Source organism: Condylura cristata, unplaced genomic scaffold (genome assembly GCF_000260355.1).
Source record: "Condylura cristata isolate star-nosed mole 26May11 unplaced genomic scaffold, ConCri1.0 scaffold00004, whole genome shotgun sequence".
Taxonomy (NCBI): Eukaryota; Metazoa; Chordata; class Mammalia; order Eulipotyphla; family Talpidae; genus Condylura; species Condylura cristata.
Window position 1 is genome coordinate 14,918,728 of NW_004567105.1, and position 18,737 is coordinate 14,937,464.

The 18,737-nt window shown below is 45.6% G+C and overlaps 1 protein-coding gene across 1 annotated transcript in view; it reads left to right on the forward strand.

Moving 5' to 3' along the window:
• Positions 1–2,850: 2,850 nt before the first annotated feature.
• Positions 2,851–18,737, forward strand: part of HAL (histidine ammonia-lyase) — a 19,411-nt gene continuing 3,524 nt past the window's right edge. The window contains exons 1-17 of the mRNA XM_004675794.1: positions 2,851–3,110; positions 3,720–3,780; positions 3,896–3,923; positions 4,261–4,335; positions 4,424–4,496; positions 4,601–4,667; positions 4,954–4,991; positions 5,569–5,694; positions 7,377–7,516; positions 9,144–9,191; positions 9,806–9,953; positions 10,684–10,779; positions 10,876–10,934; positions 11,724–11,804; positions 14,489–14,554; positions 14,631–14,796; positions 17,134–17,268. Of these exons, the coding sequence (XP_004675851.1) occupies positions 2,864–3,110; positions 3,720–3,780; positions 3,896–3,923; positions 4,261–4,335; positions 4,424–4,496; positions 4,601–4,667; positions 4,954–4,991; positions 5,569–5,694; positions 7,377–7,516; positions 9,144–9,191; positions 9,806–9,953; positions 10,684–10,779; positions 10,876–10,934; positions 11,724–11,804; positions 14,489–14,554; positions 14,631–14,796; positions 17,134–17,268 (1,654 nt within the window). The 5' untranslated portion in view covers positions 2,851–2,863. The remainder of the gene's footprint in view (positions 3,111–3,719; positions 3,781–3,895; positions 3,924–4,260; positions 4,336–4,423; positions 4,497–4,600; positions 4,668–4,953; positions 4,992–5,568; positions 5,695–7,376; positions 7,517–9,143; positions 9,192–9,805; positions 9,954–10,683; positions 10,780–10,875; positions 10,935–11,723; positions 11,805–14,488; positions 14,555–14,630; positions 14,797–17,133; positions 17,269–18,737) is intronic.

An 18,737-nucleotide genomic window follows, 5' to 3' on the forward strand; every position in this document is an offset into this window, starting at 1 on the left:
CACACTGGGTCATGGGCTGGACAGAACCAGAGCAACAGCTTATCCCTGCTACCCAGTTTCCGGGGTCTAAGCTGGAATCCTCAAATAGTGTGGGGGAGACTGAAATCCCTGGAAGCTGGCACCATCTGGAGGCCTCTTTTCCTTACATATCTGACATCTGGCTTGAGCGCAGCGGGGACTGTCAACTGGACTTCTTTTAGTTTGGGTTTTTCATGCACAGTGCCGTGGTGGGATTCTTACTAATCTTCATAAGTCTGCACCCCTCACCTGGAAGTGAGCACCAGGAAGGCAGAAAGTATTTTGTGTCCAGCACCTAGCATAGTGCTTGGGGGTATAACAGATGGTCAAAATCTTAAATGAATGAATGGAGGAGGGCAGAAAGTTAAGGATATTAAGCCCTCCCTGGTGGCACATCAGCTTGGACTGCAGCACTGCAAGCTGGCCGTAGCAGCTTCAGTGTGAGTTCCATCCCTGGCCTGGAAGTGACCCACATGGCATAGCAGACCTCTCCTGTCTCATCCGCTACTCCCCTCAGCAGCGTACTTCATTGGTCCACCTGTTCTGCCCCCATTCTGTCTCTGGTGAATTCTCTCACGGCCCCTGCACCTCTGACCTGTACCCCGGTTCTGTATGCATAAATAAATAAAATTGTTTTTAAAAAGTAAATATTGTTCTATGTTAAAAAAAAAAAAAGTGAAGGACATCACACCACAGACGTGGGTGTTAAGGTCCACCGATGAGAACTAGAGGAAGTAGATGTTGGCCAAAACCCTGATGGGTGAGGGAATGTTTGAGACAGCCTAAGGAGGTGGCAAGTCGAAGAGCAGCATTTCCCGCAGGAGCAGAGCCTTCCGCTTGTGGGGCCATGAGGACAGATTATTGTGATGAGTCACAAGTTGAGTTTTACTGGCATATAGACTTAGAATTTAGAGTTATAAGGGAATTTCAAAAGAATGGGCTGGGTGACTCACTGGGTGATGTGCTTCCTAGGAAAGTAGAAAGTAGAGGGAAAAACAAAGAAACTAGAGGTCAGGTCCCAGGGCAGCCATGAATGAAGGAAGGGCAGAATTGGGAGACTAGAGGCTCTTGGTCAGAAAGTGGAATACTGGCATTTTAGACTGAAGATACAGGGCCCCCCTGGTGGTGCAAGGGATCAAGTCTCAGCACTATGAAGCCAGTTCAATCCCCAGTCAGGGAGCTGACCCACAAGGCCAGCAGACCTCTCCTGTCTCTCCCCCTGTGCCCCTCAGCAGTGTATTTCAGTAGATCTGCCTTTTCTGCTTCCCACTCTGTCTCTGGTGAATCTATTCCCCACCCCTCACACACACACACCTCAGATCTAGACCCCAGCTCTTATATGCATAAACAAATAAATAAACTAAAAGATCGATGATGGCTATCAAGTTCAGGTGATGCTGAATTCCAGGACATAGTCAGGATGTGTCTGAAGTACAAGCTTCTGTGAGGTTCATGGAGGGTAGCTTGCTATTAGTCACTTTTCTGGAACCTGTCAGAGGAAGAGATTCTAGGTATGGGTGTTTTCTGTGAGCAACTAAGTTTCTACTTCCACCAAAAGTCTGGCTTAGTGGGAACAGACTTCTTCCTGACTTTTCTGTTCTATAATTAAACTTCTGGAAACTGGATGCTGCTCAGTTAAAAACAGTGACCACATTTCTTGATTTCTTTTTCATGTTTTTTGGAGTTCCTTGACTAGTGGTAACAATATATGCAGTGAGCAGTGATCGATGTGGGAAAAATTGGATTAGGGATGTTCATGTACCAAGAAAGAACATTTATAAAACAATTTTGGTAAATAGATTATTACCATGCCAAAACAATAATCATAAACATTTCTGCAGTATTTCCAAGGTACCAAGTGCTGTTCTAAGGATTTTGTGTATATGAACCCACTCAACCCTCCCCACAGCCCTTTGAACAACTACTAACATATTATCTCCATTTTAGAGATGAAGAAACAGGCCCAGAGAAGCCAATTTATTTATCTAGATCACACAGCTAGTCAAAGGCAAGGCCGGGATTCAATCCCAGGCAGATGCTGCAGTGGTGAGTCAGGTAGCTTCTTTATCTCCAGATAAGAAAACAAAAGCTGATTAATAATCTACTTGCTGGAAGACACTGAGTGTGGAGGTGCTGTCCACCCGCACGGTCCCACCCTCTGCAGCCTGGGCTGTTAACCTCCAAGTTACTCTGACTTATTGGTCCAGACAGCCACCTTCATTGTGAAAATGATCTCTGGCCTCTGCAGTCTCCCTTTGCAGAGGGACAGGTTCGGAAAACCTAGTGGTGGCAGGGAATTAGTTGCTCAACATGTTTGTGGAGTAAACAAATGAATGAAGGTTGCCACACTCTCTGGTGTCACAGTTGGCCTGTAGCATGCATTTAATCGTTGAGTAATTCCAGATAAAGACAGGAACATGGTGTTTATAAACTGCCCTCAATGGAGGCGAACCCAGACAGAACCCAGGGGAGAGGGAGACATCTGGGACCTGGCAGAGCAGCCGGGACCAGCAGCAGGTGCCAGGGGGCGCGGCGACCCCCGGGACTGAGAAGCAGCCAGCAGGGCTGGCTCCCTGGTGGACAGGCTCGCTCGCTAGCTCTCCTCTAGAGAGGCTACCAAGACCCAACGGGGCAGATGGGCCCTCGATAAATATTTGCCCAATGCCCAGATGAGTGAAGGCAAGGGAGGGGGCGTGTTTTGAAAGTTCATCCTCGGCTTTCCTGGCCACACCTTGGGAGTGCTCCCTGATAAAACTCTCCGCTGCCGGGAGTCTGTCGCTGCGCTCGCTCGCTGGTGAGGGTGGTGACCTGGCTGGGCCGCAGGGCTGAGGGCCGCGGAGCGACCATGCCCAGGTACACGGTGCACGTGCGCGGGGAGTGGCTGGCGGTGCCCTGCGGGGACGCGCAGCGCACCGTGGGCTGGCTGGGCCGCGAGGCCGTGCGCCGCTACATGAAGAACAAGCCGGATAATGGTGGCTTCGCGTCCGTGGAGGATGTGCATTTCCTCGTGCGCCGGTGCAAGGGCTTGGGTCTGTTGGACAATGAGGACCCGCTGGACGTGGCCCTGGAGGACAACGAGTTCGTGGAAGTGGGTGAGTGGCCGTGGGGGGAGAGGCGCGAAGCACTGTGGCCAGGTCCTCGCAGTCCTGTGTGGGCCGCGCCCGCAAGGCGCGCCGCGTGCAGTCCCGAACTAGGCCTCTGCGCGTACCCCATCCCAGAAGATGTAGGGTGCTTGGCCACCTTCTTCACCCTGCTACAGACTCAGAAAGGAGGTGGCTAGCTCGGTTCCCCAAGGCGGCTAGGAGTAGTCAAGACCAGATCTGAACTCCAGAATGCAGGTCTGAACCTTTGCAGTTCCCGAATCATCTGGAAGACCCCTTTGCCCTTCAAAAGTGCCTCACCAGACAGAGGCCAGTGGTGTGGCCAAGAAAAGTGTTAATATATAAAGCAAGACAGCTGGGGTTACAGCTTGGCTTTCCTCTGGCCAGCCACAACCCCACAGCTGCGCCTCTGCCTGCCGGCTGCTCTCCTGAGCGAAGGTGAAGGTGCGGGAGGCAGCTGAGGGTGTCTGCGCCCGTTTGAAAGCAGCCTTTTCTGTACCGCTCAAGGGCCACTGCTGGGCCGGTTCTCGGTTTGCCAGCAATGCCAATGTGGCTGCCGCGTCCGATCCGTGAAGGTTCTTTCTTGCGTTTCTGTTTCAGTTATAGAGGGAGATGCCATGTCTCCTGACTTCATCCCATCGCAGCCAGAAGGGGTTTACCTGTATCCTTTGTGCAAGCTGTTTGCTCTGCTGGGGGGAGTGGGGGGCGCTAATCCCGCCTGCGATGGGGCTGGGGCTTTTCCACACCGTTGGGCATATTCCTTTACCTGCCTTCAGATACAGCAAATACCGGGAACCTGAAAAGGTAAGCTGCAAACCGCTCCCGTTTTGCTAAGACAACGAAGGCCCCCTCACTTGAGGATGGAGCGGGCCAACCCCCACTCGGGGTGGGGGTAACACTGTCATTTGGGGCGGGGTTTCCTCCAGCTCTGTGTAGTAGGGGAAGTCATCGAGCTTTCTGTTTCTGGCTTTCCTTACTCAGCCTCCTCTTACACAAGGTGCCTTTTAAATTATGAAATTTGACTGTTTCATTGTGGTGATAAAATCTCCTCCGTGTCAAAGATAAAATCTGCTTGAAGCTCCCTACCTTTGCTAGAGCAACTCAACGGTCCTCACCCACCAAGACCCCTTCTTTTGTGCAGTACATCGCCTTGGATGGGGACAGTCTGACCACTGAGGACCTGGTCAACTTGGGGAAAGGACGCTACAAGATAAAGGTATGGGGGTGTGAGAGAGGGGTCTCCTCTGCCCCTTACGGCCACCTGGGAGCCTTCATGTGCTCAGCTCTCACCCACATTTTCCTAGCTCACCCCAATTGCCGAAAAGAAGGTGCAACAATCCAGAGAAGTCATAGATAGAATCGTGAAAGAAAAAACTGGTACCTGTTTCTCTTTGTTATAGAATTCTATTTATAGACGACAGGAAAAAAAAAAAAGAAAAAATGCCCTGTACCTAATTGTATGCTGTTGTTTTTTATTCTAGTTGTTTATGGCATTACTACAGGTTTTGGGAAATTTGCCAGAACTGTAATTCCTATCAGTAAACTAGAGTAAGTTTGGCTTCCCACCCTCCCCATCAAACACACATGTCCATGCCATGTAACTACACTGCTGTGATTTCTAGCTACAAGGGCAATATTAACATTGGCCCCATGAGCGGGGTGAGGTGGCTAACTTGTACAAGGGGCAGTAGAGGAAACACAGGGTTCTTTCATTGTATCACATCCACTCATCCTTGTCCCTCCAGCAATTTGGCTAACCTTCCCTTCCTTTCCCAGCTGAAGTAGTACTTCCCCACCATGTACCTAAGCAATATTTTCTTCCTTTTTCTTCCAGGGAGCTCCAGGTCAATTTAGTGCGTTCACATTCCTCAGGTAAATCACTCCTACGTAGGGCATTTTCTAGATCTTGCTTAAATTTCTAGACTTGTACATGAATCAAGTACAACCTAGAGTGAGGCTCCCGTAACACCCACTAACAATGAGTGCATTCCAACAACTGTGTGCCAGTTTTGTTTCAAGGGAGGAAAGGAAGCAGAAAACATCAGACAAGACCACCTTTCTGCTGAATTTCAGGCAAAGAAACAGGCCAAGTGGAAGCTGGGGCTGGGGCAGGATTGTGTACGTCAGGCAGAGAGCAGAAAAAATTAATTGGCCAGTATTAGGAGAGGTGAGAAGGTATGTTGAGTCTGAAAACTATTCTAAGGGTATTGGGATAGTGTGGGGGCTCACTGGAACATTCCAGAAAGGGGACCTAAGAAGGCAAAACTGGAGCTTGACGTTTGTCTGGAGGATGGGAGTTTAAGAAGCAATACAGAATAGAGCCAACTTTCTGAGCCAAGAGAAAAAGGTGATTGAAGACTAAACTGAAGTGGAGAAAGATTTGAGAGATGGAGATGTCTGGGAGGTGGAAAAAAATTTTTTTGGAGAAAATATCAATTCTGTTTTTTAGGTGTTGGGAAACCACTAATACCTGAGAGGTGCCGAATGCTGTTGGCTTTAAGGATCAACGTCTTAGCAAAAGGCTATAGTGGCATTTCCCTGGAGACTCTCCAGCAAGTTATTGAAGCATTTAATGGTAAAGCAATGGGCCCTCTATAAAGCTGGGCATGTCTTCAAGGTAGATGTGATTGACAGGGTGGTAAGGAATTGGCTGAGACAAGAAGACATAAAATAATGGACATGACTGAGAAATGTGTTTGGGAGATGGTACGAAACATACCTAAGGCATTTTAGCCTGTTCTTATCATCTTCCATTAGTGTTTGTCATATTCAGACTGGAACAAGCCCTTCGAGTCTGGTCTTAAGTTCAGGGCTGAAGGGAACTTTTGATTCCATGTTGCCTGAATGTTGTTAGGGAAGTTACATCCAATCATTTGGGAAACAGAATGATTTCTGGATGTCCTTCTCAATGACTGACTCAATACTCCCTTTTGGTGCCTGGGAATCTGAAATATTAATTCTCTCCAAATGGTAAAAGAACCAGATATAAAGAACAAAATTCTTGCCAAGGTAGAACAGAAATGTCAAGATTAAAGACTGCTTGCAGATCAGGAAGCCAGTTAGTGCCAGGATATGAAGCAGTTCTATTCTTTGGGTCTTATTTCTTGGGATAGGAGAATTCCAAAGTGAAAACAACATTTGTAATGTCGGGGGGGGGGCATTGTAAGGATAAATATTCTGAGTCAGAGCCTTGGGGAACTCTTAGGAGAAGAGGAGTGGGAGGAAAAGCACGTCTGGGAAGTCCAAAAAGCAAAATACTCATTAGGGCTCCTTGCTATGGATTCAAGTGACCCATAAATTTGATATGCCAGTGGTGGTAGCAATTTGAATGAACAATGTACAGCATCTCTGGGCTACGCTGAACAGACCAGTCATGATTCCAGCACCTATTTCTACACGTACTCTGGGGTGCCCTGAAATTCAGGTGGTACAGCTTTGCATGAAGCCATCTGTGCTCCGCTGGTGAGTCTAAGCCATCTCTGGGCCTGTGAGTTGATTTGAAAGCTGCTCTGTGGGTGACACAGCTTTATCCTACTCCCATGGTCTATCGATTGGAAAAAGCACTGCTTTCAGATGTTGGTGATTATTTTTTTAGAAAGACAAAACCTCACTTTTTGATAACTTGTTGAGAAATTTCTCCAAAATCATCATGTTGTTTAGCAGTAGTGGTGAATTGTCTGCCTCTAGCTTTACCTTTTTAGAGAGCCCTGGTTAACACTTTGGTGTGCCTTATCCTAAAAAGATTGTATATTGTAAACATTTACATGTCTTCAAATATTATCTAAAAGCTTTTAATAACTACACACAATTTGGTCACATGAAAGTCTCTTAATTCCATTATATATATATATATATATATATATATATATATATATATATATATAATTTCTAACTTTTTGTTCTTAGAAAGCTATAATGAATAATAACTAGTTCATGATCATGGCTTTAAGCTATATTGCTAGAATTTCTGGAAATTTCTAGATCAGGTTAGAACACACACTTTTGGGAGATCTTTGACGGTGAGAGGCCAGTCTTCTCTCCTTCCTTCCTGTCACTCCTTCTTTCTCACCTTTTTTTCTTTACAGAAGCTCAGCTAGGTAATCAAGCATTAGCTGTGCTTGAGAATGATCTTTCCCCAGATATTTAGGCATAATGTGATTTTAGATCATTCCGGGGCTGGGGGATTGGTCTCACTGGGAAAGCAAGGCGCACCAGGATGAGATCCTCCTGAAGTAACTAGTACCTACTTCTCCCCAGCCTCCTGCCTGCCGTACATTCCAGAAAAGGGAACCGTTGGTGCCAGTGGAGACCTTGCCCCACTCTCACATCTTGCTCTTGGGCTCATTGGGGAAGGGAAGATGTGGTCTCCGAAGAGTGGCTGGGCTGATGCTAAATACGTAAGGCTTGGTGACAACTTCCATTGGTGGTAACTGCCCTAGGCTGGAGTACTGCACTCTTGACATCACGTAATCTTTATGGTAGCCCAAGGAGGGAGCCATTGGTAATCCCATTTTACCAAAGGGAAAGTGGAAGTTTAGAAGTCAAATGAGACAACGCTGTCAGCTTTCTACTTGACTGTCCGCCTCCTGGACTTGAAAGTCATCTTGATTAAAAAGGTACAGCTTCCGGTAGTTAATCCGGGGAATTGATCCTGCACCTAAGATACTGGCCGTGTCTTCCTGGGAGGTCACACACTGCTGTGAGTTTAGTTAGTGGCTGATCTCAGAGATGCAGAGCCGTAGCTCCTGGCACTTACACTCTGAGCGCTGCAAAGCAGGTTCCATTTGTCTCCCTAAATCCTAACCCAGAGGCTAATCAGAAAGGCTTGGATTTCATAAAGCTTTCATGTTTTCTTCATCTCTGAATTTCATAAGAACCAAACAGTTATCTCAAGTGTCATCTTTGATCCACTGGGGAAGGTAGCCTAAAGTAAAAGAAGGGGCAGAGGATTGAGAAGGAGGAAGAAGTCAAGGGGACAGACAATCCTTCCAGGGATGTAGGTTCAGCTCACCTTTCCTGATCACTTCTCTGCTTGCAGCGTTTGCCCAGCCACCTTCTTACCACAACTGCAAGCATGTCCCGGTTAAAGCCCATGATGCCACCCACTGTCCTCAGACTCAAGTCTTAGTGACTTACCAGAGTCTTGTTTATCGTGTTCCCCGCCTCTCCAGTCCCTGCCCTCTAGGGTTTTACATTACAAAAACTGGGGGTCCTTCTGCTGGGAATGTGCTGGGCAGGAGAATCTGTACTAGTCCATTCTGCTCTTCTCCCTGCTCACTCCTGTTTCTCCTTCTGGTAAGTCCTTCAGAAACTTCCTTCTTTGCTCCCCTGGTTGGTTCCCTTCTCCCAGTCATCCTTCTTGCTGCCCCCACCCCGCCAGGCTCTCCTAGCATCTCATGTGATTAGTTCCCACCAACCCAACCCAGCCCAACTACCACCACAATTATTTATCACAAAAGATCGCCACTCTCCCATTTTCCCCACCCCCAGCTCCAGCCCAAGGCCTGGAACTGATCTGGAGAGCAAAGTCCACTCTTCTAGACTGTGAAACTGACACAATGAGTCTGGCTGGCTGTTTTCCTTCTTTACTAGAAGGAAATGGGGAGATTATCTGCCTATTGTCCTCAAGATTCTGTCTCCAACTATTAAGCCAGGACCCCCTCTTCATTCAGCTTCACATTTGACACACAGGGAGAAGCCCTGCTCTGAGACCCTGCCAGTGTGTAGATAAGTGGGGTAAGGGTGAGACTTTCTGGTTCAGCTCTGGAGGGACAGGCTGTGGACAGACTGTCAGGGGTAGAGATGTGTTCAGAGAAGAACAGAGCAGGTCATCAAGGTGGACACCATAGATCAAAAGTTCAGAATTGATTCTGCAGACACAGAGTTAGCATGTACAGGTTCTAATAGTTTTGTTTAAGACAAGATGTCTTTGGTGCTTTAAAAAAATTTTTTTGTTCCACATGAAAGGAGAAATAGATTGATATTTTATCTGATACCCATTTTTATCTTTTAATCATTCTACAGGTCCTGGAAGCCCATGGATTGAAACCAGTTGTTTTGAAGCCAAAAGAGGTAAGGCAGTGCAAGGGAAATTTGTTCATTTGAACAAGTGTTCACTTACGCACTATTTTCAGTCTTAGGATCAACCTCACAGGTTTCTTAAAGTAAACCTGGTTTACCTATATTTTGGAAGTTGGTCTTGGAGAAAGTGTTCCTCAATAAGCATTTTAAAGATTCTTCATGCCACACAAGCTTGGGGGAAGAACATAAGCTTCAAATCAGAACCTCAAAGGATTCCTAAGAGATACTCTCAGCCAGTATCCCTTAGGCTGCTCTAAGCCAGCAGAGTCTTGGGACACAAATGTCCTAGGATGTCTTATCTATAATGATGAGACGTTAAAGAAGAAATGCAGTACAATTTAGAGTTCAAGATTTTACATGCAGTCTGCACAAGAGCTCCATGGCTGCCTCAAGAATGAGGACACTTCATAATCAGGAATGCACATAGGTTGGTCCTTAATCATCTACTTATACAAGTACCACAGCCCTGCACTTTGGGAAATATGAATAAACACTATTCAACAGGCTGGCTAACCCTTCTCTTACAAAAGTAAAAGAGGAAGTCAACTTGTAGGTAGGTTTATTACAACAAATCCAGTAGGAAACTCTTCTCTCCCTCCCCAAAGGGTCTGGCACTCATCAATGGGACACAGATGATCACCTCCCTGGGCTGTGAAGCCGTAGAGAGAGCCAGTGCTATTGCTCGGCAGGCTGACATTGTGGCGGCCTTGACCTTGGAAGTGCTCAAGGGCACCACCAGAGCCTTTGATACTGGTCAGTAGGGTTCCACTGGGTTGCTATGCACCAGAGCTGGTGGGATGTGCTGACTGAGGTCATAGGACATGGGGCTTATGGGAGTGGGTGGGAGGGAAGGAGAAAACCCAGTGCTAATGGCACACCCAATTTTGCTATAGCTTCATCTAAGTCACACTACCTTTGATCCTTGGAACAACCACATTCCACAGACAGACACTGACCCCAAGAGTTATGTGGTCTGCTACAGATCAGCCAGCTCTGGCTTCCATCAAACTGTGGTGTCTCTGATATCTGCTCCTAAGGCTCTAGGACAAGAGTAGAATGAATGTTGACACCCATTAGGAAACTGAGAGAAAACTGTGGATGTTGGAGCTTATCAAGAACGTAGTGAATTTGAAAGACTCTCTACTATTAAATGTTGTCAGGCAGAAAAACTGACTAGAAATGACTTCATTAAATTAGACCACTATAGAGATCCCATTCATGATGAGTCTAAAATCATTTAAGGTTGGACCCAGTGTCTTGCATTGAATTCCCAGTGATATAGTAAACTATATCAACATGCAGTTTATCACATGGATATTTCAAGTAAAAGGAATAAATTTAGGAAGGAAACTTGCTTTAGGGGGTTAAGTTTCTGAATGGCGGAGACCCTGGAGCCACATTAGCGTGGTGGAAGGTCCTGAGTTATTGGTAGAAGGTCAACCTATTGCAAGAATGGCTCAGACTTTCTCTCTGTTGACTCTAGACATTCATGCTGTTCGCCCTCATCGTGGACAAATTGAAGTTGCATTTCGGTTTCGGTCGCTCTTGGACTCGGATCACCACCCATCTGAAATAGCAGGTCTGTGCATGTGTATGTGAGAAAGCTCATTGGTTTTGTGTCTTGTGGAAGGAAATGATAACATGTCTTCTATCATCCCCTCCACCTCTTCCCTAGAAAGTCACCGTTTCTGTGATCGTGTTCAGGATGCCTACACTATGCGTTGCTGCCCACAAGTAAGCAGTTTCTTTTCTTTCCTCTAATTCAGGGGTGAGTCTGGAAAAAGGCAAAGGGTTAGAACATCATGTAGTGGCCAATTCTAGTCCAACTATCTTTACTGCCTCTATTAAAAAAGTGTATAACATACTTCCATAATTTCCAATTGCTGTTAAAGTTTCTATTCTATATGGGCAAGTCTTTCCTTTTGAATTGCTTTGCTCTACCCCCTGGTTCAGAAGGCCAACAACTTGTAATGTCAGTTTAGTATCCTAACTTTAAAAAATTCTTAGTGATAAGAATTCTGATGAATTAGGGAACATGACTGGCTCTCCCGGTTAGATGGAATTTGAACCAGACTACCACAGATGTGCTCAAGATAGTTTAATCAAAATTCAAGTGCATATCTATGCTTGTATCTTATCTTCATTTTATAGATACTCACATTATAAATGAATTTGTAAGGCTTAATTTTAAATACAGTGTGCAAGTGACACGTTTCGCCTTGGGCATCTTGGATGGCAGCCTTACAGCTCATTTACATATAGTGATTAAATGAATTCCAGATTACCATCTCAGATTTTCATCTAAAGAATGAAAGTTCATTGTCTGCCAATTTCCCACCTATAGTGTAACGGAGTCCTCCCTAGAGTGAATACTTTATTTCCTTTATTGACAAGTTTTATTTCTGCAGTTAGATGGGAAATGTCTCTGGGGAAGAATTGCCAAGCTAGGGACTAGCAGATTCAATTGGCAGGCACCTTTACCAGTGTCTTCCATATACTAACCCACTTAATCTTTTATTTTAGGTCCATGGTATAGTGAACGACACAATAGCATTTGTGAAGAGCATCATTACCACAGAACTTAACAGTGCAACAGATAATCCTGTATCTTTTGCTGCCTACTAATGTCATTAGAGAATTCCAGCTGGTAATTTAGGATTGGTGGGAGCGATCCTTTGCATAGCATCTCTATTCTCTCACTCCCTTTCACAAAGTCCTTGCAGCTCAGAGATTAAGTGACTTTCTCCAGATCAGAGCCTGTAAGTGTAGGGTCAGAGTAGGGTCTGTGAAGTCAGGTCTCGGGTTCCAAGTCTAACAGGCTGTGCTTTTAAAATGCACAGCCCACTGGGATTACAAATGAGATGGGAAAAGGCTCAAAATGATGTAAAAATAAACTCTTATTATTTTTTTAAAATGCACCCATCAAAGATTAAAAGCAGTAATTGCAGCCTTGGCTGAGTGGTTTCATGGTGACATTTGCCCCAGATCCAGGGCTGAGGTCGCTGTCAGAAGGATGAAGACCCACATCCTAGTGTGATTGTGGAGACTGTGCAGGCTGGTATAAACACCTGGTGTAAACACACATGGTGTAAAGCCTTCCTGGTTCTAGCCAGGCCATGGCATTAGACGGAAGGCAGCCTTTCAGCACTCAATCCGAGTTATAACTTTCCTCATCCTGGCTTTTATTTATGACATGAACTTCATTCAAATATGGAAAAAATCTGTTTTTCCATATTGTGCAAAGAACATCTCCATTCCTCCAGGGAAGAGCTCTTCTTTCCTTTTTGGAGGGGGTATCTCAGAGCCGTCTTGCTTTTACTGCGGGATGTTTTGTGATGGCTTAGTTCCTCCAGAATTAGCCAGAAGGCGTACTGATGAAGTCTTTATAGCAACGACACTATGAAGACCATCAACCGCCCCCCCCCAACATATTTGTTTCCTAGTCCATATCTCCCTGAGTCCTGAACACAGAAGGAGCACTGAGTGGGCAGCACCAGAAGCAGGTCACAGCCTGAGGGAGCAAGACCTTTGTCACCTAGCTTCTCCGACAGCCTGACTTCAGCTGTATGCTCTGTGTCCGCTCAGATTGTTTTACCGTTAAGTCAAAAGCTCATGAAAGAATCCTCAACTCACTAACCTATCTCAACACCACCACACAAATGGAGTAGGAGTGTCATGAACTCTAGTTTTTTCTCATCTATCAGTTCTTGCACCTACATTAGATAATTTAGACTTGAAAGGGTATCTGATAGAGTGTGGGGGGGGAGAATTACCATTAAATTACTGGTATGGGTGAGGGGATAATTTCCTACTAAGTTCTTCCTCTATCACTTGCTAAAATTTTCAGCCAAAAGCCCTTTTCTTTCTCAATTAAAGTTTCTTAATTATCGATGAATTTCCAATGGATTAATATTTGGCAGTTCTCTGGCAATTAGTAACTGAGTAATTATATTTCTCAATTTTCTACTGCAGATATAGAGCACCAAATAATTAGTAGATATTATGGAAGTTGAATTTTAATTGTATAATCTGATAGCCAGCAAGCAAATTTGGAACAACTAGAGACAATAGAACCCATTAAGTTCTAAATTGGAACAGATCCTTAGAGCAAGTGATCCTTAAGAGAGGGAGTGAAGACCAGGGTCTGTAGTTGGGGGCAGGTTGATGGAGAAGAACATTAGGCCTAGAAGGTTTATGGTTCTAACTACATCAATGAGAAAGTTCATAGGTGCTTTTCCAGCTCTTTGGAAGTCAGACCCTCTCGCACACAGTGAGTTCTCAATTAATTGACTGTTATTACCCTTTACTACAAAAGGGGAAAATGAGCTCTTTGGCAGGTGGTACAATGGTCAGTCACTGCCCTTGTCTAGATGCCTGTTGACTTCAGCAAAGCACAATACAGAATGGGATGATCCAAAGCATTAATATTGAGGGAGTCTAAATGTCTAAGCTGCCATCTACTGAATGAGCCGTAAGGGGAGACCTGTTAGATGCCATTTGCTGTGAATATATTGGCACAAGGTAAGTAGAGAGTTAAAATGTTCCCCAGAATTGATTATCCCAGACAATTTGGTGGTGGTTTGTCAGCAAAGACTCCCATTCAGGAGATTCTAATATGGAGAATATGTTCCCTGTGCCCACTGAGGAAATGGAATTTGCTTGTCAATTGGTATCTGGTCTTTGCTTTTAGATTGAGGCTATGAACTTTTTAGGGCAAGTGCTAACCATCAGGTTGGTCCATCCATGGTGCTGTTGTGCTTGAAAATCTCTGATCTCAAAAGAAAACAGCATTTCATGGTCTGTGTTTCTCTGGCTCCCAGCTGGGTGTAAAGGGTTCATCTTTTGCCTTTGTGTATTTTTTTTTTTAAGATTTATTTATTTGTGCATACAGAACTGGGGTACAGGCCAGAGATGAGGGGCGGTGAAAGGCTTCACCAGAGACAGAGTGGGGAGCAGAACAGGCCAACTGATGAAGTACACTGCTGAGGGGAGCAGCGGGTGGGTCAGGAGAGGTCTGCCGCGCCATGTGGGCACCTCTTGGACAGGCGGGGATTGAACTTATGAGGAAGTGGCTTTAGCTTCTTAGTGCTGTGCTTTAACCCACTGCGCCACCAGGGAGGGCCAACTTTTATGTACTTTTATGCCAACAGCCACTTGCAGAAAGGTTCTCCTCCACCCACATATGTGCAGGGACTGTCACCTCAATGTTAAAATTAAGCAGAATGGGAAAAGGGTTATCTTAAAGTGATCAGCAAATGTCATGTTCAAGCCTTAACCTGATTTGAAAGATGGTCTTTGCCAGTAGGGGAGAAACTATTTCTGGAGGAAACTTCCATGGTGAATACCCAGCCAAAGTAAGCCTCTTTGGATTCTTTTTGCCTCTGAAACTATATCCTGGTACAGACCGACTAAACTAACACACTCTTTCAGGCCCTGGACTATTTGGCCATTGGTATCCACGAACTTGCGGCAATTAGCGAAAGAAGAATCGAAAGGCTCTGTAACCCCGCCCTCAGCGAGCTGCCTGCCTTCCTGGTGGCTGAAGGTGGTCTGAACTCTGGGTTCATGATAGCCCACTGCACCGCTGCAGCCCTTGGTAAGAGGCAGGCTCCTCCCCAGAGCCCCAGGCTGTTATCTAAGGGCCTGTTTTACCTGAAAATAATCGAGTTTTGTCTTTGAATGGGATCTACCTTCGTCACCACCTCCACTTGTCCCCTCCCTCCCCCAATACAATTGCAGAAGTTTAATACTTTTTACATTTTTTAATATTTTGACACTTTTTTAGGAAACAAGTATAAAATAAAGCCTAAGCAAGTATCTGCTGAAATGTAATAATCCAATTAGGAGGTTATACATAACAAGGCTTCGGTTTGTCTGTAGAAAGCAATTTCATAACACAGGTGATTAATCTCAACTGGAAGACTATCAGAAAGAAAAAGAAAAAGACAAAGATGTTTGTAGTTCATGGTGAAGCTTAACCAACCTGAATGAGCAAAAACTGGACGCATTTCATTACCTATACCAACCATTACAAATGTAAAGGTGTGATTACAAAATGCTTCTAAGAAGCAGTCCTCTAAGAAAACTGAGCTGATTTTTGAGTCAAGATTACAAGGGACAGTAAGTAAGCTGTCAGGGCAGGCTGTGGCACTGAGAGGAAGTGCTGAGTGTTGCTTATCATTGCTTATCAGTGTCAGAGCAATCGTACAAGGCAGGTACAAACACTAGCTTCATTTTGCAGATGAATAACTGAAGACCTGAGAAGTGAAGTGACTTATCCAAAACTGCGCTGCTATTAAGACGTAGAGCAGAATACGAATGCAGGCATTTGGGGCCCAAATCTGTGCTCTCACTTCGATAAATGAGACTCTCATTTGAGCCAATATTTAATCGTAAAATATGGTTGTCAAATTTAACCAATAGCAAGATGTTCAGTTCAATTGAATTATTTAGCACATATTAGTGCTAAAATATTTTTTTGTATCTAAAATTCACATTGAACTGAACAGCCAGTATTGCTTTTCAGCAAACCCACCCAAGAAGTAGGACAGCATGGTATACATGGAGAGTAAGTTAAGGGTCCCAGTCCTGGCTCTGCCACTAACCAACAGTGTGATATGGAACGAGCTCTTAGTCTCATTGGCCTTCACCTAATTCCTGTGTAAAACAGGGACGAGACACTTATGTAACAGGGCTGTTTCAAGGATTCAATACACCCTCAGTACTATGCCTTAGTTCCATGCTGTAAGCGCTAAGGAAATATGAGTTGCTCTTACTATTACTTCTGACCTTTCCCGCCCCCACACTGCACCCTCACCCTCAATATGAGTCACCCATGGACATTGCATTCACCTCTCGTCTGACCAGTGTCTCTACTTGCTCACTTGCCTCCTTATTGAAATGCTCCTTGAAGGGTAGCAAGTTCTGACATTAACATGGGGCTGGGGGGCGGTTGTGGTAATTGATTTCCATAGAACATTATGAACACTGGGAAGCTTCATTTAAGTGTAGTTAACATCTCTAGCTTCCTACTGAAGTTATCCATTATAATGAAACAGGTTTCTTTTGGAGGGTACTTGTGAGTTCTCTCTCTGAATGAACCTTGCTAGCACTTGTTTATCCACGCAGCAGGTTTATGGCCCCAGGTCCACAGACTTGTGCTGAATGCTGGGAAAGTTCTTGGTAAAGCAGCACAGGGCGATGGCCCTAGCGGAGTAAGTTCTAGCAGGATTATCCCAGAGCCCTATGATGGCACAGAAAACAATAGCAGGTGCACTCAGAACTGCCTTCAATGTCAAAAAAAAAGAGGGAAAAGATTCTTTCAAATTTGACTTTTTCTGGCTTTCAAACTGGTGAGAAGGAACTTTATAATAGACCTTGCCACTTCACCTAGGCTCCAAAAACACAGTTTGTGAGGCCAGTAGAATCGCAGGCCCCAGCTGAAGTTCAACACTTGCTTTCTAACAAGACCGAGCGACTTACAGGCCCAATGAAGTCTGAGAATCCGGTCTCATCGCTCCAGATTCCCCTCACTGCCCAAATCCCTGCAGTCACCAAATCCTTGCGTATCCGCAGCTCCTCTGCCGGTGTCCTCATCCAACAGCCTGAACTATTAGTCCCACCAATGCCCTACCTGAATGTTAAGCCCTCCTGCTCTGGTGTCACAACCAAATTGTTCTCCAATGCCTAGAAATGACCACCACCTCTCGCAGGTGTGCGCCATGTTTCCAGTGTTCGCAGCTTGCTTTTATAATCGTAGCGTTTGAACCGCTTCCTTTTCCCAAAATAACATTAGGCCACTTGGTGCTTGGATAGTGACCAAGAGTTCCCAGACAGGCTACCCTACACCCAGGGGCACCCCGGGGACCCTTATGTGGCGCAGGCCTTTTCCCAGCCCAGAGCATCCATGTTAACTTGCACTGACCTCTTGCAGTGTCCGAGAACAAGGCTTTGTGCCACCCGTCGTCGGTGGATTCTCTCTCCACCAGCGCCGCCACGGAGGACCACGTGTCCATGGGAGGATGGGCGGCCAGGAAGGCCCTGAGGGTCATTGAGCACGTGGAACAAGGTAACCCGGCCAGTCTGGGGCGCAGGGCTCGCGGGGAGCTACCGGGACGGTGGTTCTCGGTGGAATCCCCACCAGAGCGCTGAGGTCACCAGCGAACTTGTTAGAAAGGCGACTGTCCGGCCAGCCCCGGCCCGCTGACCAGGCTGTCTGGAGGAGGGCAGGCAAGCCAGGCCTAACAAGCTCCAGAGCATTTCTGATGCGCACTGCAATTAGCAATCACCTGCCGGCTCAGCCAGTGCAATGTCCGGCTCTTTTAAAAATCAGATTTTTAAAACATTCAAACGCAATAATACCTTGTTGTTCATCTACACACCTCGCTCTCAACCACCGTGAGCCCATTTGCTTCATTTTCTTCCTTCATTTTTCTGGAATTAGTTTCCAGAAAATCGCCACCGTATTCTCTACCCCTGTATACTGTTTCTGTTATATATACTTTCTACCCACTACGATCCCAACACCATGCCCACCAAACATCAAGTCTTAGATGTCCCGAATGAGCTCAACGGGTTTACAAAAGGTTTGCTCACGTCAGGCTTCACGACCCACATCTTCAATTTGATGGTCAGGTGCTAAGCATCATTTTATCTAGAACAGTCTCCTCTCCACCTCCCCACCCCCATCCTCTTGTTTTATTCATGCCATTGTCTAGTTTAAATAGTAGGTCACTTTTCTACTGGGAGGTGACGTTCTGGATTTACCTGTCAGCTTCTACGCGGTGTTCCTTCTTGTCCTCTGTCCCACTTACTTCCTGCCATTGCAGTCGGCCCCTGGAGGCTGAGCACGATGAGCCGACCTTGTGGGCAGAGACACCACACAGCTGGACCTGCCTTCTTAATTACTGCGTGCTGACTGTTTTTCACAGGCGGTGGCCTTTCTTATTGTTACCTAAGCTTTTGCAACTCTTTTGGAAGCAGTTGGCTCACAAAAGAATACTACTATTTTAAGATAAATGTGAGAGTTGAATTTTCTTTTTTATTTTGGTAGTATCTGTATTGAGATATAATTTGCATGCCTTATAAATTACCCATTTAAAGTATACCATACATCGTTGTTTTGGTTCTGCTTTGTTTTAATATCTCGAGTGGGGCAATGACTCCCACAACTACTTTTAAAGTGTTTTCTTCACCCCCACATGGAAATTGTCCTCCTACCTGCCACTCCTGTTTTCTGTACACCTGAGCCCAGGCCTCAGCAGCCATTGCTGTACTTTCTACCTCCATAAATTTGCCTGCTCTGGACATGCCACAGAAGTGAAATTCTGCAAAGGTGGCCCTTTGCAAGTGGCTCTTCATGTGGCATCCTGTGTTCAAGGTCCATCCATGACGTAGCACGTCCCTACTTGAATCCTTCTAGTGGCCAGATCACACCGCCTGGCTTAGACCTTTTGTCTACCTGTCTGTTGATGAGGGACTTCTGGATTCTGCCTACCTTTTCCTTATTTTGAATAATGCTGCTCTGAACTGTGTACA